Here is a 26,024-nt window from a genome sequence, read left to right as displayed (position 1 = left end):
GCTGTAGGTTAAAGCCTCAGCGCCTAGGACTTGCCGATCGAAAGGTCGGCGGTTCGAATCCCTGCGGCGGGGTGCGCTCCCGCTGCTCGGTCCCAGCGCCTGCCAACCTAGCAGTTCGAAAGCACCTCCGGGTGCAAGTAGATAAATAGGGACCGCTTACCAGCGGGAAGGTAAACGGCATTTCCGTGTGCGGCTCTGGCTCGCCAGATGCAGCTTTGTCACGCTGGCCACGTGACCCGGAAGTGTCTCCGGACAGCGCTGGCCCCTGGCCTCTTAAGTGAGATGGGCGCACAACCCCAGAGTCTGTCAAGACTGGCCCGTACGGGCAGGGGTACCTTTACCTTTTACCTTTAAAATGCTGAGGGAGAGGAAGATGTAGAATTGCAGCGGTAAATTGTGTTTAATTTAGGGTGAAATTGAAAAGGAGAATGAACTTATATTTAATTGGCTAAGAAGGGTTGCTGAATAATTGTTTAGAATAAAGGATGCAAAAAGGGGAAGGTATGGGGAAGTCCGGGAAAAGAGGTTTATGGAAATAAGGTAAAGAAAATATGATTTTTTGTGTTTGTTTTTATGTTGTTTTTGTGTTTGTTAAAAATTTGGAAATTAATAAAAAATTTTATTAAAAAAAAAAAAAGATATTTTAGGGAGCAGGCTAGCAGGCCATTACTTGCATCATAAGATCCTACACAACACAAAACACTGTTGCTGTATGTAGGTTTTATTTTATTTGTTCTCCATCTTACATTTTGGAAATGCACATCCAGTTTTCCCCCATTATATTTTTGGGAGGTTCTCAAGAGAGGGGGGCCCTAAGCTATAGCTTGCTTAGCTTATAAGTCAATCCGGCGCTGCAAACGACAATCGGGTTTTTATTATGAACTGATCGGGTTTCGTTCTGGATTGATGATGGATGGCTTCGATTCGGTCTGAGCAGGCGGCGCTGGGAAGCAGCTCCGCCGAGCGCCGCGTGGCGGCCCCGTCGGGCCGGAGGAAGTGCTCGCTTGGCCTGCCCTGGAAGCGAGGCGCGCCAGGCCGAGCTGCGCGGTCGGGGCGGGCCGGGCTGCGGCGGCTCCCCCGGTGCACCATGTCCCGGCGCGGCGAGGGCGGAGGCCCGAAGCGGCACCGGAGCCGCAGCGAGTCGTCGTCCTTGCCCGGCGGCAGCCCGGCCGGCTCCAGCAGCCGAGGCCACGAGCGGAAGGAGCAGAAGAGGACGAAGCGGGAAGTGCAGCACATCCAGCAGATCCAGCACCTGGAGTCCTTGTAAGGCTAGGGGGGGCGGCGGCTTGAACCCTCCGCCTTCCTCCGAGGGCAGCGGGGAGGCGCACGGCATCCCGAATCCAGACATCCCCCAAACTTAACCCTCCAAATGTGTTTTGGGACTACAACTCCCAACATCCCCTGCTAGCAGCTCCAGTGGGCAGGGATGATGGGAATTGTAGTCCCAAAAAACATCTGGAGGGTCGAGGAAATCTGGTCTGGGCAAATGTTCTAGCTCTGAAGGGGATCCTTTAGCTCAGTGTTTCCCAACCTTGGGCCTCCAGCTGTTTTTGGACTACAACTCCCATCATCCCTAGCTAGCAAGACCAGTGGTCAGGGATGATGGGAATTGTAGTTCAAAAACAGCTGGAGGCCCAAGGTTGGGAAACACTGCTCTCTTATTTCCCCCCCCCCCATCAAGGGGTCAGGCATAGGCAAACTCGGCCCTCCAGATGTTTGGGGACTACAACTCCCATCATCCCTAGCTAGCAGGACCAGTGGTCAGGGATGATGGGAATTGTAGTCCCAAAACATCTGGAGGAGGGCAGAGTTTGGGGGTGACTGCCCTAATCCCTAACCTTCAAAACAGCCCTGTGACGTAGGCTAGGCAGGGCTGTGGACGACGCACGCCCTCTGCGTTGAAAGCAACCCCCCCCCAAAAGACCAATAATTCCAGGAAGTGGCTCACCTGCTCTTCTCAGAAATCTTAACGAACTACAGATATAGATATTGTCACAGTATAAGCCAAGCATAGGCAAGATTTCCTCAACCTTGGCCCTCCAGATGTTTTGAGACTACAATTCCCATCATCCCTGACCACTGGTCCTGTTAGCTGGGGATGACGGGAGTTGTAGTCCCAAAATAACTGGAGGGCCGAGTTTGGGGATGCCTGAGTTTGGGGGGGCGGCTTGAAGTCTCCGCCTTCCTCCAAGGGCAGCGGGGAGGTGCACGGCATCCCTCACCCGAATCCAGACATCCCCCAAACTTAACCCTCCAAATGTTTTTGGGACTACAACTCCCAACATCCCCTGCTAGCAGGTCCAGTGGGCAGGGATGATGGGAATTGTAGTCTCAAAAAACATCTGGAGGGTCGAGGAAATCTGGTCTGTGCAAATGTTCTAGCTCTGAAGGGGATCCTTTAGCTCAGGGGTGCTCTCTTATCCCCACCCCCCACCAAGGGGTCAGGCATAGGCAAACTCTGCCCTCCAGATGTTTTGGGACTACAATTCCCATCTTCTCTGACCACTGGTCCTGTTAGCCAGGGATCATAGGGATCTTCTGCAGGGAGGGAGTTCCAGCGTCTAGGAGTAGCCACGAGAAGTTCCCGATATTCTTTTTTGGGGTGTTTGTGGAAATGTTCCCTCCTTTCTGGTTTGTTCTGTCATCTAGAAATAGCCTTGGTGATCACAGGAAGTGATCAAAGGTTTAACGGGCATCCTGTCTAGTGCTGTTTTTATTTACCCATTCTGACTTTGTCAATCAGAGTTGCTATTTTGCTGTCAAATTAGCACAGCCACTTGTATTCATGAAATGGCATCGCTTCAAATCCATGACACAGAATTTTATTTTATTTTATTTTTAAAAAGAACAGGCAGGCTGCTTCAAGTCAATATTACATTTCTGCCACTAAAAACACACACACACACAAAAGCTTTCAAAATTTCTCATTTGTGGCAAGGTGGTGAAAATAAATATTGTTTTCTTAGAAATGGCTGCACTATCTCTGACAAATAGGTTGTTGCTTGAAATAGTTTCTGGGATATAGTCATTTTCAGCCAAACTCAGATTTGTAGTTATCCTGAACTCTGTAACATATCAGGGGGCACCTTTTTTCTTTTCTTTTTTCTTAATGCCATTGCCAGCATCTTGAAATACCATTGCCGGCATCAACAGATAGCTTAGGCCTTTTTGATGTTGCTTTAAGATTTCTCATTTATTAAATGATCTTTTACTATGTATTATTACGCCACTGTTTGGAGTTGATGAGTTGGTTTGGGATTTTAATAAGAATGCTTTTTATTAGCTGCTTATGATCAAGTATCTTATATTTTTACGTGTAAACCAGTTTGTGACTTTTGTGAAAAATGAATGACATAAATAATAAGCCCGTTTGCTGTGGTTTTCCCTATCCACTTTAGATAAGGGAGGGGGGACTGAGTGACAGGTGTTCAAAAACATTACCCCCTTCTCTAATTTTGCTTCAGCTGAACTTTCTGCATTGCTTTGTAGTTTGTTTTTTAATGACACTAAAGTATATTTTCAATCTTTTTTCAGCTACGAGAAACTTCCTCCAGGGTTTATTAAGGTAGGTTGGGTAGCTTGTAAAACTGTTCTTTTTTAAAAAAAAAAAATACAGTAAATCAGGAACAAAGATGCAGTTTCTCTATATAAAAAGAAACCTTGAAGTGTTTTACACAAAATATAATTGAGGGACACACACACAATATGTAAAAATACAGCGCAAGACTTTAAAAGCTAAATGAAACTAGAGTAAAACTATACTTATCTGTGGTATAGATAAAATTGAATTAGATGGGGGGGTGAATTAGATGACCCCAAAGCTCCCTATTGCAATCTCACGTACCCTGTGGTGAGTGAGTTTGTTTGTGGCAGCCATGTAGTTAACAGATTGGAATTGGAAGCCAAATTCTTTACTCTGCCTGCGTAGACGTCTTGGTTCACACACTGGCCTGGTTCTGCAGAATTTGAAGGAAGCCCTTTTAAAAGGTCTGCCTTTCTCCAGAAGTGCAAACCATAAGTCTGAATTGGTTGTGGGCTAAAAAGTTGGAGGAGATAGCAGATCTGCTGTAAGAAATGAAGAGTGTCTTGCAGTCCGTCCCACCTGGCAGGGGTGTAGGTTAGACCAGTTTGTCCCATTTTGTTTTTGCGGCTTCATTTCATTTGATTTGCTTCTTTTTCGTACAGGAAGATGAGACTAAACCGGAGGACTGCATTCCTGACGTACCTGGCAATGAAAATGCCAGAGAATTCCTTGCCCACGCCCCAACCAAAGGGCTTTGGATGCCATTGGGGAAGGAGGTCAAAGTTATGCAATGTGAGTGAGCGAAGTAGATTTCTGTGCAGCTTTTGGGGAATGGGGAACAAAGAATGAATGGCTTTGCTGGCTGGGGCTGATGGGAATTGTAGTTCAAAAATCTGTAGAGGAACAAGTTGATGACAACTGGACTTGACAGGCTGGAGAGAAGGAATGAGGATTCAGAGGCAGGAGTCAACTGATATGCAGACAAGGAAGTCCTAGAAGGGTTTAGGAAAATCTTGGCAGAAGAGGCAATCGCTTCTCTTTTCTTGCTGTCATTTTTCATACTGCACTTCTGGTTGTGGTTGGTATGGCAGCTTTGACCATTCCTGGACCAGGAAAGCTTGACCACAGCAGTTCAGGTACTGGTGATTTCAAGACTGGATTTCTGCAATGTACTCTATTAATAATAATATAGTGGTACCTCGGGACGTGGGTGGCGCTGTGGGTAAAACCTCAGCGCCTAGGACTTGCCGATCGTCAGGTTGGCGGTTCGAATCCCCGCGGCGGGGTGCGCTCCCGCTGCTCGGTCCCAGCGCCTGCCAACCTAGCAGTTCGAAAGCACCCCCGGCTGCAAGTAGATAAATAGGGACCGCTTACTAGCGGGAAGGTAAACTGCGTTTCCGTGTGCTGCGCTGGCTCGCCAGATGCAGCTTGTCACGCTGGCCACGTGACCCGGAAGTGTCTCCGGACAGCGCTGGCCCCTGGCCTCTTAAGTGAGATGGGCGCACAACCCTAGAGTCGGACATGACTGGCCCGTATGGGCAGGGGAACCTTTACCTTTACCTCGGGTTAAGTACTTAATTCGTTCCGGAGGTCCGTTCTTAACCTGAAACTGTTCTTAACCTGAAGCACCACTTTAGCTAATGGGGCCTCCTGCTGCCGCCATACCGCTGGAGCACGATTTCTGTTCTCATCCTGAAGCAAAGTTCTTAACCCGAGGTACTATTTCTGGGTTAGGGGAGTCTGTAACCTGAAGCATATGTAACCTGAAGCGTATGTAACCCAAGATACCACCTGCATCCCATGTCCATAAATACATCTATAAATAAAAATATTGATTGTTGCCTCATAAGATAAGGTTTTAAATAGAGGGTGAATTGAATGGGTGGAGTGGGGCGGTTGGAGGAGAGGCAGAAAGAGCAGCTAATTTGTCCATGGCTAGGGGGCACGGGTGGCGCTGTGGGTTAAACCACAGAGCCTAGGACTTGCCGATCAGAAGGTCAGCGGTTCGAAACCCCGCCACGGGGTGAGCTCCCGTTGCTCGGTCCCTGCTCCTGCCAACCTAGCAGTTCAAAAGCACTTCAAAGTGCAAGTAGATAAATAGGTACCGCTCCGGCAGGTAAACGGCGTTTCCGTGTGCTGCTCTGGTTCGCCAGAAGCAGCTTAGTCATGCTGGCCACATGACCTGGAAGCTCCCTCGGCCAATAAAGCGAGATGAGCACTGCAACCCCAGAGTCATCCGCGACTGGACCTTACAGTCAGGGGTCCCTTTACCTTAAGGGGTGCAATCTGAACGGTTCTGCTAGGGGCTACGGCTCTGCTTACGTGCGCTGTGCCCCTGAATGTAATCCCCGGGTAAGGGGGGGTGGGAATGCCTGTAATCTTTTTCATTGCCTGCTTAAAACAGAGTGGGGGGGGCATGTCAGTCTTGCTCTATATGTGCTCTCATGCCACAAATGCCTTTCCTCTGCAGGACAAGGGCAGGGAGAAATCTGGTCATGTGAGGGCAAGCAACTAATGGTCAGTGCTTCGTTTTGTAAAGAAAAGCCAATCATTTTTAGATACTGGGTTTTAAAGGTACTGAATATTTACTTTTTTGGGGCACAGCACTATGTTAATATTTCTCATTTCTCCCTCAAGGCTGGAGATGTAAACGTTATGGACACAGAACGGGAGACAAAGAATGCCCATTCTTTATTAAAGGCAACCAGAAGCTAGAACAATTCAGAGTAGTAAGTAAAACATTGCGGCATTAGTTTATTAATGGTGTTTTTGAAAATTCTGCCACGTTAAGGGTGTCTGAATTCTTTCTTTTAACGAGGGAACTTTGTATCTTCTGCAGTGTGCTGTTAGGTAGAAGTAGGATTTTCCCCATCTAATATTCCCTACTGCTGCTTTTAAGCTTTTTATCCCCAGCTTGGTAATGAAACAGTAAAGAAGCCCAGCTGTAAGAAAAAACAGTTGAGAAGGGGAACTTATAAGAGAGAGTTTGCAAGTGCAAAAGGGGTAAGGCACCTATTCAATTGATTCATTCATTGATTTTAGATACCTATACCCCTTGGTTCTGACTCTAAATTAAAGAAGAGCAGTTAATATGGATAAAACAATCAGCAATGATTCTTCATGAGGACATAGGCTGTCAAGGTCTTCGCTTGAATCCTTAGGAAACAGCAATTATTTAAAAACAAATCAATTGCAAGTTATTCTATTGGGCACTGAGCTTCCCTCCCCCTTTTTCTTTAAAGGCACACGAAGACCCCATGTATGATATTATAAGGGAAAATAAACGCCATGAGAAGGAAATGCGGTAAGACTGATTCCTGTTCTAATCTGGGTCCATGCATCCAATAATAACCAGTCATAATAGCACTCAGTCAGTCAGTCAGTTTTATTGCACATAGCCAAAGGCTGCCGCAATGTACACAGATAATAGCACTCTATAGAGTGTTTGGAGGTCTCCATATGCTATAGCAGGGGTCAGCAACCTTTTTCAGCCGTGGGCCGGTCCACCGTCCTTCAGACCATGTGGTGGGCCGGACTATATTTTGAAGGAAAAAAAAATGAACAAATTCCTATGCCCCACAAATAACCCAGAGAGGCATTTGAAATAAAAGGACACATTCTACTCATGTAAAACACATTTTTACTCATGTAAAAACACACTGATTCCCGGCTGGATTTAGAAGGCGTTTGGGCCGGATCCGGCCCCCGGGCCTTAGGTTGCCTACCCCTGTGCTATAGGAACATAGGAAGCTGTCTTCGCTGCATCAGACCATTGGGTGCTTCCAGCTCTGTATTGTCTGCACTGATTTGCAGAGGCTGTCCAGGGTTTCAGAAAAGGAGACATTTCCAGGCCTAGCTTTACCAGTGAGTTACACCCCTTCCCCTAATAATAATCGGTTTTCAAAAAAATCAGTCTTACCCTCAGGCCAGGGCATGTGTTTGAGTGAGGCTGAGATTACCCGTTATGCATATTTTTTTAACCCAGGAGAACTTTTGATTCAAAGCTCAGTGTGTCTGCCACTACATTTCAGTAGCTCATTTAATGGTGATGGTTTGAAAAGTTCAGTGTTGCTTTCAAGGGTAGAGACCTCCACTTTTCCTGTCGTAATTTCCATTTCCATTTAAGACTACCACCCACCTAAAAAACAAAACTACAGGTGGTTTGCCCTGCCAGGCAAAAGGGGGAATTTGATTTTGTGTTCATTGGCCATTTGTACATTTGTACATTTAGGATACAACAGTTGAAGCAGCTGCTAGAGGATTCCACATCGGATGAAGAAGGCAGTAGTAGCAGCAGCAGCTCCAGCTCTTCGGGATATAAAGGAAAACACAAGAGGAAGAGGAAGAGGAAAGAAAAGAAGAAGAAGAAGAGAAAGCACAAATCTTCTAAACCAAGCAAGAGATCCAAAGTGCATTGAGGAGACTTGTGGCAAGCTTGCAACATCTTGCGAAGCATTCGGAGAACAATTCTCTGCAAAGGGCGTGTTTTAGGTGCTCCTTGGTGTCATTTTGTGAGTCGTCCTATCAGGTCTCCCCCACTGTCCCTCCACATTGCATTTTTCTCATTGTTCGGGTTTGACAAAGTTTGGTACTTTGAGCACAGAGGGCTGTACCTGAGATAGAGAGCCTCTGGCGTCTTAAATGTTTTTCTCTCCACCCCTTGCAACTTCCCTTTTTGGCAGTTCTTGGGCCCTGTTGTGTCCCCGCCCTCCCCAAAAATTTTTTTTAGCCTCCTGAGAGGTCAAAAATTAAATCTAGAATTTTCAGGCAGGGGGAAGCTGCCAGTAGAGAAGCTAGGCACATAGCTCCCAAGGCGTAGAGAAGTGCCCCGTGGTATTTCCTGGAGAATATGGAGAAAGGGATTCCTTTAATGGCATGTAAACAAGGCCTCTGTGGTCCTGCACAGCCAATACCTGGGCTTTGTTGAAGGAAGACTAACAAGGAATGCCTCTGGCCACTCGGTTTGAGGCAGACAATAGGAAAAATCGAGAGAACTACAAAGGAACTTGGTGTGACCTTCACTCCAATTGCCTGTACTGTAGTTGACTTTCTATTATTGTACAGAACAGTGTGATTAAACACAGATCACAGTATTGTGGAAACTGGTTTGTTTTCTGCCATTGGGAGGAAATGTCTTCATGGCTGCAGTTGGACTTCAGTGTAAACATTATTGCTTTAACTTAATGCCAGCCTGTAAAATAGGTCACCCACTCAGCCAAATGCAATCCAGCAGCCTTATATGACAGACGAGGGCCTCTTCAAATCTGTTTGGGCCGTCTTCTTGGAACTGTAGCAGAAGGGGTCGTCAAGCAATGGAACAGGGTTAGTGGTCTGCATTCAGCTTGCAGGATCACAAGCTGTAGAGAACCAGATTTAAAGCTCTCTATCCCATGTGAATTATGGCACAGTTTTGTTTTGTCTGATAATTCCATACAGTGGTGCCTCGCAAGACGAAAAGAATCCGTTCCGTGAGGCTCTTTGTATAGTGGTTTTTTCGTCTTGCGAAGCAAGCCCATTGACAGCTTAGCGGATTAGCGCTATTAGCGGTTTAGCGGCTTTTAGCGGATCAGCTGATAAGCGGCTTAGGGCTTAGGAAAAGGGGGGGAAAAGGGAAAAAACCCTGCAGGAACTCGCAATACATTTTCGTCTTGCGAAGTAAGCCCATAGGGAAATTCGTTTTGTGAAGCGCCTCCAAAACGGAAAATCCTTTCGTCTAGCGGGTTTTCCGTCTTGCGAGGCGTTCGTCTTGCGGGGCACCACTGTACTTGAAAGCGTCGTGTATATGATGTAACATAGGGAGCCACAACAAGCCTTTTCTGTTCACAGGGTAAAATGATGCAAATTTTGCATATGATGCCATCTTCAAGCAGTAATTTTAAAGAGGTGTGCTTCATCATACCAAAAGCATATAACAGGATTGGCATTACTACAACTGAAATCTAGACTTAAATTTCATTTCCACTTTTCCCTGCAAATATCATTATGCAGAGCACATAAAATAGTTCTGCTGCCCTATGGAACTGAACCCTTAAGCGTTAAAAATAATCTTGCTGCTATGTTTTTAAAATAATAAGCAGCAAACAGGTTGACTGCTAGAAAGATTGCTTGAAAAGCTAAACATTGTCTGTAAAATAAGTTAGCAAGATGTATTCTTTTGGGATATCAGAAAATGTTTGTGAAGTGGTTATAATCAGAATATAGTTTTACGTAGCACCACTAGACCATAAATTCAGGTTCTCTTTTGTTAAAAAGAAGAAGAAGAAGAAGAAGAGAAACCTTATAAGGGTAGAAACGTTAATATTGTTGCAGCTGATTTCTCAAATAAAAAACTCATTCACCTGTATTGGCTTGAAGATACGTGCCAATGAAAACCAGGTAACAATGAGAGGGCAACAGGAGCGTTTGGGCCACAAAAATTGAAACAATTCTTGCTGTCCCTGGATTTCACAATGCTTGAGCGAGTGAATAACATCCAACAGAGTTCTTCTGAAAATGGAACTTCATTCAACCCTAAATGAAAGTTTCTCAAACTAAGTTGCAGTTTCCAAACAGAAAACTTACTTGCTTCAAAGTTTGCCACTTCAAGTAAATGTTTGAGGCGCTATAATTAATATTCCGAAGACATCCCATTAGTGCAATTTTAAACTTTTATTTTGGTTAAATATCAGTTGTGTTATTTACAAAACCAAGTGCCTTTGTTTTGGTGTTCATTTTTTTATACATTTTGTCAGACGTGTGCTCAGAAACCTTTACAGTGCAACTTTAATCTTGCCGAGCCACTTGCAACCGTTAAATAGGACTCATCCGAATGATATCTGGGGTTTACAGTTCGGTTATGATTATCTTCTTTTATAGAGAGATCTCCTTGTTCCACGTCCTGCACAAATGATATTAAAGAAGGCTAATTATTAAGGGACTCTGCTGCAGGCTCTCTTTTTATCCAATCACATTTTGATGGACACTGACCTACTAAAGGAGTTGTCCGAGATTCACCTGCAAACCTTAGATGAGGCAGAGCCTAAACATGGGTCATGTGCAGGAGTGTCGAGAAAGCAATACCTGTTTGGGGAAGCTTGCAGGACTCCTAAAAAAATCTATTCTCAAGAGCTCACCTGTGTGCACCACACACTTTCTAAACATTTGACTTGTCCCCAAGTCTTAAGTGTTAACTCAGTGCTAAGCCCCACAAGACAGCCAGTATTGTGGCACAACAGATACTTGTGTCTCACTCATTCTTGCAGCTACAAACTCTTTGCATACACAATTTAGCAGGCAACAGGGTAAAATGCAGCAAAAATAAGGTGAGTTTGCACGAGAAGCTGCCTTATACCACGCCATGACTGATTTGGTCCATCTAACTTGCAGCAGCTGTGCAGGATTTCGGGCAGAGAATACTCCCTGCCCTACCAGCAGGTGCCAAGGATTGAAGAAGGTATCTTAAGCACAAGGCAATGGGCCCTTCCCAATGCACAAAATACTTTTCCAGCTTGGTGAGTCAGAATACAGGCAAAGCTATAGCAAGCTGAGTATACAAAGTCACCATAGCCAGTGGCGTAGCGTGGGGGGTGCAGGGGGGGCCGGCCGCACCGGGCGCAACATGGGCGGGGGGCGCGCTCGCACTAGCAGCTCTCTGCCCCTACTAAAATCCACGGGTTAGGGAGCCCGGCTTGGCGAGGAGGTCGCGGAAGGGGGAGAGCGAAGCCTTCTGCCGCGGGCCAAAAAAGGAGAGGAAGCCGGGCGGGCTGGCGGGGGTCTGGCTGCGCCTGCTGCTGCCGTTGCCACTGCTGCTGGGCTTTGACAGCTTGGCGAAGTGGAGGGAGAGGAGCTTTATGGTAATTGCGGCTCTCTCTCCACTGGCCTTCTGGGTAGTGAGCCGAGCTGAGCAGGGAGTCTGGCGAGGGGGCGGGAAGAGACTTTCCCCCCTTTTTTCCACCTCGCCTGGTCAAAAAGGAGAGCAGAGTCTCCTCAGGGCGCCCTCAGGCAGGGCAGGGCAAGGCAAGGCAAGCAGAGCAAGGAGGAGAGAGAGGGGAAGGTGGGGGGGGAAGCAGCCAGGAAACGCCGTGATGTGGAGGGGGAATCAATTAAGGAGAGAAAGCGAAAAGCCTTGGAGAAAGGGAAAAAAGGAAAGAAAAGAGGCAGCTCCGGGAGAGCGCGGGGGAAAGAGAAGCCTCGCTGCTGCTTGGGAGAGTAAATTACTGTACTTGCCTTGCCCCGGGTTAGGGGGCGCAAATTACTTGCCTTGCCCCGAGTTAGGTAAAGGTAAAGGTACCCCTGCCCGTACGGGCCAGTCTTGACAGACTCTGGGGTTGTGCGCCCATCTCACTTAAGAGGCCAGGGGCCAGCGCTGTCCGGAGACACTTCCGGGTCACGTGGCCAGCGTGACATCGCTGCTCTGGCAAGCCAGAGCCGCACACGGAAACGCCGTTTACCTTCCCGCTGGTAAGCGGTCCCTATTTATCTACTTGCACCCGGAGGTGCTTTCGAACTGCTAGGTTGGCAGGCGCTGGGACCGAGCAGCGGGAGCGCACCCCGCCGCAGGGATTCGAACCGCCGACCTTTCGATCGGCAAGCCCTAGGCGCTGAGGCTTTAACCCACAGCGCCACCTGCGAGTTAGGGGGCGCAAATTACTTGCCTTGCCCCGGGTGCTGACAACCCACGCTACGCCGCTGACCACAGCCAACACCTGAAATCAGATTGCTCATCTCTTCTACATCCTACAAAGCAGGGCTGGTATTTCAGATATCCATGCTGTAGAGATTATAACATCAGATGGCTTGCATTTGCAACTCGGAAAGTGTCTGTGGCCTCTCTTATCATCAGAGATAAGCCAAATCACTATAGAAAAACACCTGAAGATTCAGATTCATGTGCCCTTTCATATTTCCCCAGACCTGTGTTTCAAATCCGACTTCCTAGGAGCATCCCATGCACAGATTCACAGTGAAGTTCTCATAATTAAGTTTTCTGGTTCTAAGGTAAAGGTAAAGGGACCCCTGACCATTAGGTCCACTCGTGGCCGACTCTAGGGTTGCGACACTCATCTCGCTTTATTGGCCGAGGGAGCCGGCGTACAGCTTCCGGGTCATGTGGCCAGCATGACTAAGCTGCTTTTGGCGAACCAGAGCAGCGCACGGAAACGCCGTTTACCTTCCCGCCGGAGTGGTACCTATTTATCTACTTGCACTTTGACGCGCTTTAGAACTGCTAGGTTGGCAGGAGCAGGGACCAAGCAACGGGAGCTCACCCCTTCATGGAGATTCGAACCACCAACCTTCTGATCGGGAAGTCCTAGGCTCTGTGGTTTAACCCACAGCGCCACCCGTGTCTACTGACAAGCAATTTCTTCTGAGAATCTATTCTGGCACCTATACTCTGAAGACCACTGGACTAAGTCTTAGGTTAGACTTAATAAACCTACCCTTGTGTTGGGTGGCTTTGGGCTTCTCCCATTCTTCAACTTCTATGTCATGTCTTGTGTCTCTACGCTTATGTGGAGGCTTCCGTGCTTTTCTCTTTGGCATGCCTAGAAGCAAGTCACCTGAATAAAAAGGGAACAAATATTTCTTCATCCAAAATATTCCAGAGTTTGCTTCTGCAACCTCTTTCTCCCTCCCAATCCCTCTCCCTTTTCTATGAAGTCTTATCACAGATGTATCATCTGCTGTTTGGTTGAAGGGAATATGAAAACGCTTTAAATAATGCCAGTTTTATTAACCCAGTTTAGACCAGAGAGCTGTTTATTCCCTCCACTGATGAATGACTGATTATGCAATAAAGCTGGGCTTATACTGTTAATACTTTCATGGACAGCTATGGAGAATGGTGTGGATTAATCTCATTTGTAGCAACATAGGCAACTTTCTCTCCTGCTCTGGAGGGTAGGACTCGAACCAATGGCTTCAATTTACAAGAGATTATGACTAAACATCAGGAAGAATTTTCTGACATTAAGAGCTGTTTCACAGTGGGATGGTATCCCTTGGGAGGTTGTGGGCTCTCCTTCCTTGGAGGTTTTTAAGCAGAGGTTGGATGGCCATCTGCCATGGATGCTCTAGCTGGGATTCCTGCATTGGAAGCGGGCTGGACTAGATGCGCCTTGGGGGTCCCTTCCAACTCTACAACCCTATGAACTCTTGCCTTGTGTAGATTGGCCCTCGGGATACATTAAAAGGTCAATGAAAATTAAGCATAATAATAATAATAATAATTTATTATTTATACCCCGCCCATCTGGTAGGGTTTCCCCAGCCACTCTGGGTGGCTTCCAACAGAACATCGAAATACAATAACTTGTTAAACATTAAAAGCTTCCCTAAGCAGGGCTGCCTTCAGATGTCTTCTAAAAGTTTGGTAGTTATTTTTCTCTTTGACATCTGGTGGGAGGGCGTTCCACAGGGCGGGTGCCACTACCGAGAAGGCCCTCTGCCTGGTTCCCTGTAACTTGGCTTCTCGCAGTGAGGGAACCACCAGAAGACCCTCGGCACTGGACCTCAGTGTCCAGGCAGAACGATGGAGGTGGAGATGCTCCTTCAGGTATACTGGACCGAGGCCGTTTAGGGCTTTAAAGGTCAGCACCAACACTTTGAATTGTGCTTGGAAACGTACTGGGAGCCAGTGTAGGTGTTTCAAGACCGGTGTTATATGGTCTTGGCGGCTGCTCCCAGTCACCAATCTAGGTGCCGCATTCTGGATTAGTTGTAGTTTCCGGGTCACCTTCAAAGGTAGCCCCACATAAAGCACATTGCAGTAGTCCAAGCGAGAGATAACTAGAGCATGCACCACTCTGGCGAGACAGTCTGCGGGCAGGTAGGGTCTCCGCCTGCGTACCAGATGGAGCTGATAAACAGCTGCCCTGGACACAGAATTGACCTGTGCCTCCATGGACAGCTGTGAGTTCAGAATGACTCCCAGGCTGCGCACCTGGTCCTTCAGGGGCACAGTTACCCCATTCAGGACCAGGGAGTCAAGTGCATCATATTGCATATTTGCAAATACATGTGTTGTATTAGATACACTGACCTGAACCCTGTGATGAACTGCAGCTGCATCTACCTTATCTGTGCCAAATCCAGCTTTGCCTCTACTTGCTTTATGTGTGCATTCAAGCTGTTGTGTTGACAATGTGTTTTTTCCCCTCCTTTGGGCCGTAACAGAGATAACAACCAAGTTTAGATGAATCGCTACAAGGACAGAAGAAAGTACTTTGTGCCTTACGTTTAACAGGTGCACTTTCCTAAAACATTTATATAGACAATGCCATACCTCTCTCTCTGCTTCTGATTACGGGGAAGTGGTCACCATGTACGAGGCTAGCAAATTTGGGCCTAGCTCCACTTTTCACCCAGTATTCAGCAGATGCAGTCCTCCCACCTTCCTTTTGTAGCCTTCCTGGGCAAGATAAGGAAGAAGAATCCAAGTCAGTCATTGTGTTTCCTGCTATTACACTAGCCTTAATGCTCTCCACCCCCCTTGCCAGCGCCCCCCTCCCAACAAGCATTCAAGATAATTTAATCCAGAAAGCCTTATTGAACTGAATTCTACCACTGACATCCAGTTTTCTAGGGTTCTGGGCCAAGACATTTCAACCTTCAAGTATCCCCATCTTACTCTTTCCCCCCACCCACTTCATGCATTGATTTAACTGCAGAGCAGGATCACAATCACATGTACAAAGATCTGAATATTCTGAATCTCAGAAGCCAGAACAACAAGAGGGATTGCTGCGCAGCAAAAGCAGCGACCCCTCTTCCTGTTCTGGCTTCTGGGATAGTTGTGCAGCCTGCATTCGCTCCATAAGACGCACACACATTTCCCCTTACTTTTTAGGAGGGAAAAAGTGAGTCTTATAGAGCAAAAAATACGGTATGTATAAACGTACTGAATATACATTGGGACAAGAAGAATGTGGATCCCACATACACCAGTCTATTAAAAGGTACTTTAAAGCTTCAGTTCCTGCCCCCCTTCCAAACTGGCAATGCCCATAGTGTGTGAGAAAATGAATACTGCCTTGTCCCAACATGCAGAAATGTCACTTGTGTGTTTGCTATTTACCTGAACTCTTTTGTGAATTTCTTCGTGCCTCAAGCGCTTCTAGTTGCTGGGACGTAGGCCTCTGCAGCCAGAAGCTGTAGTCACCGAAGAGATCCTCAACTTGTTCTTGATCCTTCTTCAGTTTAGTTGCCGTTTTCATTTTATCTTGCACAGGCCAACTAAGGAGGTGTGCTGGCACAGCATTTTTTGGTACTCTCCAGATCACTTGCTGGCCGGTCTGCCTGTAAGGGCAACTTCTGGTGGGGGTCAAGGTTCTTCTGGAGCCTCTTTGATTCAAGTAGTCGTCGTTGTCCTCCTCCTCCTCTTCCCCCTCTTCCTCCTCCTCTTCTGGTTCCTTTACCCAGTATTCTTCAGACTCTTCTGCTTCTGATGGAGACAAACTCTTAGTAGCTTTCTTCTTGAGAGACTGGAGATGCCTTTTACTGGAAGTCCTGGGGAGAGCACCCAGCTTGCCACTTGGACTGGAAACCTCTTTGATCTTGACCCGTGAACTGCCCTTCAAGTTCTGGCTGCAGTTGGTATTGGCCTGTTCCATCCCCACCACTTCCTCATCTTCATTGAGGGAGCCTCCACTTTTTATTTTATCTATCTCCAAACCTTCGACGCTTTTCTTAAAGGTATACATATTCTGAAGCATGTAGTCAGAAGCAAAATATGACAGTGGTGCATCGTCCATCGACGAGTCTTCATCTCCAGAAGACATCTCATCGGAGGTAAAACTAAGTACACTCGGACGTTTCCTTCGGGAGAAATGTGGATTGTAATTTGAGTTGGAATCCATGCTGTTTAAGCAAGCTAACCAGCCCTCAGGAGGAATGTATTTCTCTGACTCGTCACACCACATGCTTTTTTCTGAAGTTGGCACGTGTTCATCACTCGCATCATTGTTTTCATTCAACTTGCGAGGGAAATAGGAATCATTCATTATCTCCATGCCAGACGGAAACAGTTCCCTTTGCCGAACCAGATTGGACACATCATGAGCAGCTCTGGAACCACCGAACCTCTTCAAGCCAGATCTTTTTGACATCAAAGCCTCTTGCCTCGTACCTAACTGGTCGGGTCTGTTCTGTTCAGCCAGCTGCACTGTTCTGGCTTCGTCTAGAGGAGACTTTGGCCCATGAGTAGTAGCTCCTTGTTTTTCCAAATCCAGCTTCGATTTATATTGAGGCTCTGTCTCTTGCACATCTTCAACAGCCTCTTGCTCCTCTGGGTAAGAAATGCTCGGCACCAGTTCAGTCTGTTCACGAGGCTCATATGCAACGCCTTCGCAGGAACTCATAGCAAACATATCCCTTTGCATCACATTCTCCGGCACTGGTTTCTTCACCACGTCATAAAGAGGAATTGTTTCTTTGAAGGACTTCCATAGTTGAATGGCGGGACCACCACTGTTCCCATACTCTATTCTCACTTCCTCTTTCTCAAAAGCGTAACCTGATGGGGGAAGGCTTCGGAACTGTAAAGAACCTGCAGAGCCCTTGGCAAAGTCTCTCTCTGCAATAAGAGGAGATACAGCCCTCTCTGGCTTTTCCAAAGAGATATCAGCATCTTTACCAACACCAGATGAGACACAGGCCATGTTCCCCATTTCACAGTCTCTCACTTCTATACCATGATCCTGGTGTTTTTTCGGTTTACTTTCAGCCTGCCTAGGGTCAGTCTGAGTTTCTTTGGTCTCTGTTCGCTTGCCGGGATTATAGTGCCTGAAACGTGTGGCTTGGAAAAACATGGGTGATGAGGGCGGAGGACCATTGAAATAGGGTCTCCTGTTAACTCTCATCTGCATGGGGTGCTGTGGAATAAGATATCCAGGATACTCTTGAACAGGAACGGAGTAAAAGGGGAAATATGGACTCCCACTTCTTAAGCCTAAAAAGAATAGAAACATGCATTTTCCACCAATGTAAGTTTTTCCCCAAACAACCTTAAGATTCATTATTTCATAGAAGACATTCAGACCTTTAACAAGACCTACTTTTGATCAGCAACAGTTAATTGAAATCCCTCTGTGATGTTCAAGGATGAAAAAAGGTTGCATCTATCATTACCAAAGCAACCTCTTCAGGTTGCTTCTGTTCCTCCTTGGCATCATGTAAAGAAATCGGTGTTCTTGATTTCTGCTGCAATGTGCACTGAATACAGCAGTTGGGGGAATCAAGAACAGGGTAGCACAAGCAACCCCATCATGCGGGGAAGAGCCCTGTATTTGGAACCATCTGGGGTGAACTGTCCCATGTGTTCTGCCCCACTTCCCCCCACCCTTGCAGGGACCTTGGGGACCTTGCAGACGTCGGCTGCCAAAGGGGCAGCACTCAAAACTTGATAAATGCCTGGCTGTCAGGGGTAAACAGCAGCAGACAACAGACCAGCATGGTATGGAAGGAAGCCCTGTCCTGTCCTATATTTACACAACTGCATTTACACCACAGCCATCCTGGCGCGCTCAGGGGCATTTGGGGATGACCCAACACCTCCAGTGGATTGGATCACTCTGCTGAGCTGTAATAATAATAATAATAATAATAATAATAATAATAATAATTTATTATTTGGCTGGGTTTCCCCAGGCACTCTGGGCGGCTTCCAACAAAACACTAAAATACAATAACCTATTAAACATTAAAAGCTTCCCTAAACAGGGCTGCCTTCAGATGTCTTCTAAAAGTCTGGTAGTTGCTTTTCTCTTTGACATCTGGTGGGAGGGCGTTCCACAGGGCGGGTGCCACTACCGAGAAGGCCCTCTGCCTGGTTCCCTGTAACTTGGCTTCTTGCAGCGAGCGACCTCAGTGCCTGGGCAGAACGATGGAGGTGGAGATGCTCCTTCAGGTTACAAACTGAAGAGTCACATACTTTTCAGGTTTAGCCTTTTGGAGGCTTAGACTTGCCTAGAGAGCGTAAGGCAAGGGGCTAGCTTCTCTCCCACTGAGGCAACCATTAATCTTGGGCATGTTCCCAAGATGAGCTTGCAGGTAGTTATTTACACCAACTGTTTGTTCGCTCTGGATAGACAAATGAGATGGTGAAGAGACCACCATTTGATTTCTCTAGTTCACCTGGAGTAAGCTTCTTATCGTCTGTTCCAGGCATCCTCAACCTCAGCCCTCCAGATGTTTTGGGCCTACAACTCCCATGATCCCTAGCTAGCAGGACCAGTGGTCAGGGATGAGGGAAATTGTAGTCTCAAAACATCTGGAGGGTCGAGGTTGAGGAAATCTGGTGTGTTCAAATGTCTAGCTCTGAAGGGGATTCCTTTAGCTCAGGGGTGCTCTTATTCCCCACCCCCCGCCAAGGGATCAACCTTTTTAGGGTCAGGGGTGGCATTCTCTAGCTTAGAGCCTCACAATGTTGCCAGGTAGGTTCAAAGCAAAAGTGAGATAAAGTTTATTGAAATAAAGCAACTTGAGTAATGAAGTATTAAAATAATGGCTATGATAAAAATTGCTTTAGGGTTTCCTTTTTCTTCTTCTTACAGGACAACATGCAGAAGTTCACTAGGTGAAGCGTTTTCCATCACTATTGCTTGTTACTGAAAGCTTTAACCATTGCAATTCCTTTGGTGCACAGAGGATTCCTGCCAGGAAGGGAGCAACCTACATGGCAAAACCACAGTTGTAATTGCTGCAATCATGAAGGTCTCTGTAGAATTCTCTGTTATATCACAGATAGCCAGTTAAAAAACAAACTAGAACTGCCTTCGCCAACTTTATGCCCTCCAGGTGGTTTGTACTACAACACTATTCAGTTCTGACCGGCAGAGCTCCAGGTTGGCCAAGGGTGGACTAGGGAAATATCAACATTAAATCCAAACCTGAATATGAACTGCAAGACCAATGCTACATAAATGGATTCAATTCTTATTTCATCCGTGGCCCAACCTGTACCTCTTCCTCAGCCTTACCTGCTGTAGGGATGCCGTACGGGTTGTACATTGGGCCAAGGAACCATGGATTAGGGAAAGGCTGCTGTGCCGTCGGTTGTGCGTAAAAAAAGGGCCTTTGGTTTGTGGAATAGGGTCCATTTTCCGAGGAAGCTTTCATTTTGTAGGCTGGGAAACAGAAAAGCAGTACTTTAAAAAACACACACAGACAAAAACCACACACACCACCTTTGTTAAGTTTGTGGACGGCCTGGGTTTTCTGGGGATGAAACAGATTCAACACTCCCCATGGAATGGTGGTTCTGTTACGCATTTAAAGGACTCAGGCAGGGCTCAGGGAACAGGAAACAAATGCTAATTTCTATGTTATCTGGAGAACTTTAGTTGATGAGTGGCTGGGGTCCACCAGCACTCTGTTCTGCAGTGCAACCGGCTGCCTTGTATGCAATGTATTTGGGAAACCCAGCTAAATGGGTGGGGTATGTATGTATGTATGTATGAATAAATTAATATAATTAAAGGGAAGCAGAGGGAAAGTGGGAAGTAAGGCTGGGGGGGGGCATGGGCTTGATACCCATTCATCTAGATATCATTCCCCTGTTCTTTTCCCTCACATTTTTGGGGAAAGCCCCTTTAAAGTAGAGAGCCTTAAGGGGGCTTTATGGAACAGGCGGATATTGACCATTCAGTAGACTCCCTTGTGACCTTAAAGCCATTCATGCATTTAGGATAAAAACAACTTCAGCCTGACTGATCCCTGCAATGTTCAGAGAACTCTATCATTTATTATTGGAAAAGTCCTCCAAACAGATTTTTGTGAAACCATGTCCTTTAAGCCTCATTGCTCTCTGTGGATCTTATGCCATAAGTGCTCTATTTGGTTACACAAACATACAAGCAAATACTCTCCTACTTTAACCATCACCTTTTCCACTCAAACCTGACTATTTTGTGCAAACTGTTGTAGAGAAACCATAAGTATTAGCAGAGACTATGGCCACTGCTTAAATACAATACCAGAAATGGAAAATGCATATAACTTTGAAAAAATACATTTCACATCCCACAGATACATTATAGCTCACTCCTGTGCAAGCTTACTCAGAACTGAGTCTCTTCAATTTTAAAATTTCAGTAGGACCAATTTCAAAGTATACAGGGCACAATGTTGACCCAGCTTGCTTAATGACTAATCAGAAATACATCTGTTTCTAAAATGGCAGAAGGCTATTACAGTGAACACACCCGTCTCAATTCATTACAGTCAAAGTTCTCTTCTTTCCTCCTAGGCAAAGACAATAAATCTCCCATTACCCCTCAAGTATTCATTATTGCTGTAGTCAGCATTATTACTAGGATTTAACACATACACAAAACTTTAGCAGTGACTGCCTAATAATAATAATAACAATTTTTTATTTATACCCCGCCCTCCCCAGCCAAGGCCAGGCTCAGAGCAGCTTACAAGCAATAATAAAAACAAGGTGAATGATTACAAACTTAAAAACAAAAATAAAATACAACATTAAAATAATGGAATATTAAAATATTAAAATGTAGCCTCATCGCAGGAGGAGAAGGAAAAGAAGAAAAAAAAAAGAAAAAAAAGAGGGAGGGAGGGAATCAAATTGATAATGATAACTTATCCAGGATACCTTGTTGAAACTATAGTTTTGTATTTTTAGAAAGGGGCTGTGAGTTTAGAAACATATAAAAAGCACGACAGGAAGAGAAATACACTTATTCAAAGGTAACAAAAAGCCTACAAACCTCTTCTGAAACCCAGACAGTCCAACAATACAGAGAATGCTTTCAACAACAGGCCAGCCTCTTCCAGGCCTCCACTAAAGCTCTCACCATCTTTCTACACCTTTCTATAAACCAAGAATCCCCACCTTCCAATTGCTTTTTACTCCTTAAATGCAAGCTCTACGAAGCCAAGTCATTCCTGCCCTTCCTGTATTTGGCCCCAAACCAGGTATCCATGCTGCTGCTGCATCCGAAGACAGCCCAGCAAAGAACTAATTGCTAACACCTCTCTCCTCTCTCTTAAGCAGAAGCCCTTCCTCAGCACAACACACCTGTAGCTAATTGAGGCCCTTTCTTTAAAGCAACAGGAGACTTACAGCTAACAGTCTGGTCCTGTGCAAATTTGAGTGCATCTAAGTTGATTAATTTCAATGGGCTGATGCACACTTTACTTTGCATAAGGTATGGCTGCTTAAAGTTATAGCTATGGTTTTCCCAGTAGTGATGTATGGAAGTGAGAGCTGGACCATAAAGAAGGCTGATTGCCGAAGAATTGATGCTTTTGAATTATGGTGCTGGAGGAGACTCTTGAGAGTCCCATGGACTGCAAGAAGATCAAACACATCCATTCTTAAGGAAATCAGCCCTGAGTGCTCACTGGAAGGACAGATCCTGAAGCTGAGGCTCCAGTACTTTGGCCACCTCATGAGAAGAGAAGACTCCCTGGAAAAGACCCTGATGCTGGGAAAGACTGAAGGCACAAGGAGAAGGGGACGACAGAGGATGAGATGGTTGGACAGTGTTCTCGAAGCTACCAGCATGAGTTTGACCAAACTGCAGGAGGCAGTAGAAGACAGGAGTGCCTGGCGTGCTGTGGTCTATGGGGTCACAAAGAGTAGGACACGCCTAAACAATAACAATGGCTGCATGCATTCACTCACCCTCAACCTTGGCTTATTGCCAAGGTAGAGACACAGTAAGGCCAGTAACCACTGCATTTCATTTGCACTTTGATCCTGCAAATACTTAGTGCCACTCTGCATCCAGTAAACTCACTCTCATGTCTCCCTTACTCTGCATAGGGTCAGGCTAACAGAACCAGCCTGGGACCCCTTACCTAACGAAGTTACAGTTGCAAGTAAATGACAAGAAAAGATCGTGGGATATATTTGCCACCCCTGCTAGGGCCATTAAGGTAGCTTTCTAACAGAATGCCTGACCCCATTCACCCTAAAAAGTTCTACCACTTTGGACTGAGTGCCTCTGAGCATGTGCAAAGCCCCCTGGGGAAAAAATGAAGTTTCAATGACCTAGTGTCAAAAGTTCCTCTGTGCATGTACAGACTTTACTTCATGGAAAGGATTCTCACTCTGCTGTTGGGGATCTGGTGTCCTACACCATGCCTCCAATTCAGTCTGCCTGCCTAAGATGCGGATTGTTTCACTAGTCCTCATCTGGTGAGAGAGCCTAGGGTAAAATAGGGTAAATACTGACTTAACAGAATGCAAGGTTCCATGTAGGCAACAGAGAGACTGAAACACATCTTGCTGTCTGGCTCAATACCACCTCCAAAATGGCCTGTTTCTTTCCCCTGAAGGACAACAAGAAGAAAAGTTTGGATTTGATATCCCGCTTTATCACTATCCGAAGGAGTCTCAAAGTGGCTAACATTCTCCTTTCCCTTCCTCCCCCACAACAAACACTCTGTGAGGTGAGTGGGGCTGAGAGACATCAAAGAAGTGTGACTGGCCCAAGGTCACCAAGCAGCTGCATGTGGAGGAGCGGGGAAGTAATTACGAATCCACCGCTCTTAACCACTACACCACACTGCCTCTCAAGAGAGAGATGCAAACTGTATCTCAGTGGCACAGCAGCGTGCATGGAATGCATTCAAAGCATGATGCACATGCACTTGCACCACACAATTTGCTGCTCACTGTCCCAAGGTGGGACACTTTATTGTGCCAGTGTGAATTATGGCAATGCACAAACAGGAAGCAGCAGCAAGCGTGGTTAACATGGGGAGTTTTCTGGAGCATAGCTTTCCACCAGTACCTGCAGTCAGCTAAGAAGGTAAAATAAATGGCCAGGGCTGTAATCCTCTGGCTACTTACCTCAGAGAGGAAGACTCATTCATTGAATGGATGGGACTTACTTCAGAGTAGGAGAAAACAGATATGTAAATTCAGTGCTTTTTTTCCTGAAAAAATGCGTAGGGGTACTCTCATTTTCCTACTCATATTGAAATACTGCCCCGCAATGAGGCCAAACTTAGATTCACAAAATGTTTAATAATAATAATAATAATAAAATTTAATTTATACCCCACCCCCCACCCCCGGTTTAAAAATCGGGCTCAGGGTGGCTAACAGCAAATATAAAACATTGATTAAAATGCGACTTAAAAACAGCATAATATACAACATAAAATACTGCATCAAAATCAATAAAATTCAAAAATTCAGGGGTCATTTTTTTTGGGGGGGGGGGACCCAGTCAGTAGACATCAAATGATCATCAGGGCTAACTGGCCAAGTTGGTCCTACTAGGGCCAGCAAGGAGACCAGGGAGGAATTTAAATGTGGGGTCCCAGAAAGGGTTTCTTCATAGAAGAGGAAAGGGAAAAAGGAATAGAGGATCAGGCTAATTCAAATTGAAGGCCAGGTGGAATAGCTCCATCTTACAGGCCCTGCAGAAGGAGATCAAGTCCTGCAGGGCCCTAGTCTCATGGGACAGAGCATTCCACCAGGTCGGAGCCATCACTGAAAAAGCCCTGGCCCTGGTGGATAGTCTGGCTTCCTCAGGGCCCAGGACCTTTAAGCTAATAATAATAATAATAATAATAATAATAATAATAATTTATACCCCGCCCATCTGGCTGGGTTTCCCCGGCCACTCTGGGTTGCTTCCAATTGAGTGTTAAAAACAATACAGCATTAAATATTAAAAACTTCCCTATTACTTTTAATGGACCTTAGGGTCCTCTGAATTGGAGAAGATCAGTCTACATCCCAATCCCAAAGAAGGGCAGTGCCAAAGAATGCTCCAACTACCGCACAATTTCACTCATTTCACACGCTAGCAAGGTTATGCTTAAAATTCTACAAGGAAGGCTCAAGCAGTATGTGGACCGAGAACTCCCAGAAGTGCAAGCTGGATTTAGAAGAGGCAGAGGAACCAGAGACCAAATTGCAAACATGCGCTGGATTATGGAGAAAGCTAGAGAGTTCCAGAAAGACATCTACTTCTGCTTCATTGACTATGCAAAAGCCTTTGACTGTGTCGACCACAGCAAACTATGGCAAGCTCTTAAAGAAATGGGAGTGCCTGATCACCTCATCTGTCTCCTGAGAAATCTCTATGTGGGACAAGAAGCTACAGTTAGAACTGGATATGGAACAACTGATTGGTTCAAAATTGGGAAAGGAGTACGACAAGGCTGTATATTGTCTCCCTGCTTATTTAACTTATATGCAGAATTCCTCATGCAAAAGGCTGGGCTGGATGAATCCGAAGCCGGAATTAAGATTGCCGGAAGAAATATCAACAACCTCAGATATGCAGAAGCTTTTATTGAGGGTGAAAGAGGAGAGCGCAAAATATGGTCTGAAGCTCAACATCAAAAAAACGAAGATCATGGCCACTGGTCCCATCACCTCCTGGCAAATAGAAGGAGAAGAAAGGGAGGCAGTGAGAGATTTTACTTTCTTGGGCTCCATGATCACTGCAGATGTTGACAGCAGCCACGAAATTAAGAGACGCCTGCTTCTTGGGAGGAAAGCAATGACAAACCTAGACAGCATCTTAAAAAGTAGAGACATCACCTTGCCAACAAAGGTCCGTATAGCAAAAGCTATGGTTTTCCCAGTAGTGATGTATGGAAGCGAGAGCTGGACCATAAAGAAGGCAGATCGCCGAAGAATTGATTCCTTTGAATTATGGTGCTGGAGGAGACTCTTGAGAGTCCCATGGACTGCAAGAAGATCAAACCTCTCCATTCTGAAGGAAATCAGCCCTGAGTGCTCACTGGAAGGACAGATTGTGAAGCTGAGGCTCCAATACTTTGGCCACCTCATGAGAAGAGAAGACTCCCTGGAGAAGACCCTGATGCTGGGAAATATGGAGGGCCCAAGGAGAAGGGGACGACAGAGGACGAGATGGTGGGACAGTGTCTTCGAAGCTACAAACATGAGTCTGACCAAACTGCGGGAGGCAGTGGAAGACAGGAGGGCCTGGCGTGCTCTGGTCCAGGGGGTCACAAAGAGTCGGACACGACTAAATGACTAAACAACAACAACAACAACAAGGGTCCTCTGAGGGACATACCAGGAGAGGGTTTAGGGGTATGCGTACCCCTGCATCCCCCCAGGGAAAAAAAATCACTGTGTAAATTTATGGTCAGCTGGCAAGCCCCATAGAAACATTCCCTGCATATACAATGTAAATGATGCACATTAGGTTCGTGGTTTACAACTGTTTGCATGGGTAGCTGGAGACACCTCTCCCGTGTCCTGCGTACATGCAGAATACAGTTTCAAAACCGTCGTTTGAGTTCCTGAGGGCAGGAAAGATGCTCCCTTAATTTCTCCACAATCATTTCTTGCGCCTTCCAGGCGGCCGGCAGAGGGCGCAAAGCAGGGAACAGCCTCTTCCGCCAGGCGCCATTCTGGGAAGGAGCCTCTTTCCCCGAGAAGCGGCGGCGGCGGCAGCAACAGGTGGGGCGAGAGGCGCGTGCGCACGAAGGGAGAAAGGCCGCGCCGAGGCGGAGGCGGCCCTGCCCATGCGCGAAAACATTTCCCACCCACACACCCAAGCTC

The 26,024-nt window shown here is 46.3% G+C and overlaps 2 protein-coding genes and 1 long non-coding RNA gene across 7 annotated transcripts in view; 1 reads left to right on the top strand and 2 right to left on the bottom strand.

The window, feature by feature from the left end:
* The window catches only part of LOC307199684, a 99,616-nt gene that overhangs the window by 1,720 nt on the left and 71,872 nt on the right, over nt 1–26,024 (bottom strand). The window lies entirely within an intron of this gene.
* RP9 (RP9 pre-mRNA splicing factor) lies at nt 899–8,616 on the top strand. The gene is given in 9 exon segments (XM_079947651.1): nt 899–972; nt 974–1,052; nt 1,054–1,073; nt 1,075–1,263; nt 3,535–3,565; nt 4,186–4,315; nt 6,161–6,252; nt 6,766–6,827; nt 7,755–8,616. Coding segments are annotated over 9 exon segments (849 nt in total). The 5' UTR covers nt 899–913; the 3' UTR covers nt 7,942–8,616.
* LOC307199614 (uncharacterized protein) lies at nt 9,776–25,819 on the bottom strand. Of its 5 annotated transcripts, XM_079947538.1 has the most exons (6): nt 22,577–22,833; nt 19,480–19,626; nt 15,579–17,450; nt 14,787–14,912; nt 12,943–13,062; nt 9,776–10,400 (listed from the first exon to the last, which is right to left on the bottom strand). In XM_079947538.1, exons 1-6 carry the CDS (start codon nt 22,659–22,661, stop codon nt 10,363–10,365), a joined length of 2,388 nt encoding a protein of 795 aa, XP_079803664.1. In that variant the 5' UTR covers nt 22,662–22,833; the 3' UTR covers nt 9,776–10,362. The 5 variants fall into 5 exon arrangements, with proteins under 5 accessions (XP_079803664.1, XP_079803666.1, XP_079803662.1 ...); XM_079947540.1 differs by lacking the exons at nt 9,776–10,400; nt 22,577–22,833 and adding an exon at nt 25,799–25,819 and having other exon boundaries at nt 12,875–13,062; XM_079947536.1 differs by lacking the exon at nt 9,776–10,400 and having other exon boundaries at nt 12,875–13,062; nt 22,577–22,838.

Source organism: Podarcis cretensis (assembly GCF_951804945.1).
Source record: "Podarcis cretensis genome assembly, chromosome: 12".
Classification (NCBI taxonomy): Eukaryota; Metazoa; Chordata; class Lepidosauria; order Squamata; family Lacertidae; genus Podarcis; species Podarcis cretensis.
This window is presented reverse-complemented; position numbering and strand designations above follow the sequence as displayed.

Excerpts from the sequence above, each read along its gene's own strand:
- LOC307199614 (XM_079947536.1), bottom strand. The coding sequence starts at position 22,661 with ATGAGGACTAGTGAAACAATCCGCATCTTAGGCAGGCAGACTGAATTG. Across the intron at positions 14,913-15,578 it reads AAATTCACAAAAGAGTTCAG|GAAGGCTACAAAAGGAAGGT; the intron begins GTAAATAGCAAA and ends TATCTTGCCCAG. Across the intron at positions 13,063-14,786 it reads AATCAGAAGCAGAGAGAGAG|GTGACTTGCTTCTAGGCATG; the intron begins GTATGGCATTGT and ends CTTTTTATTCAG.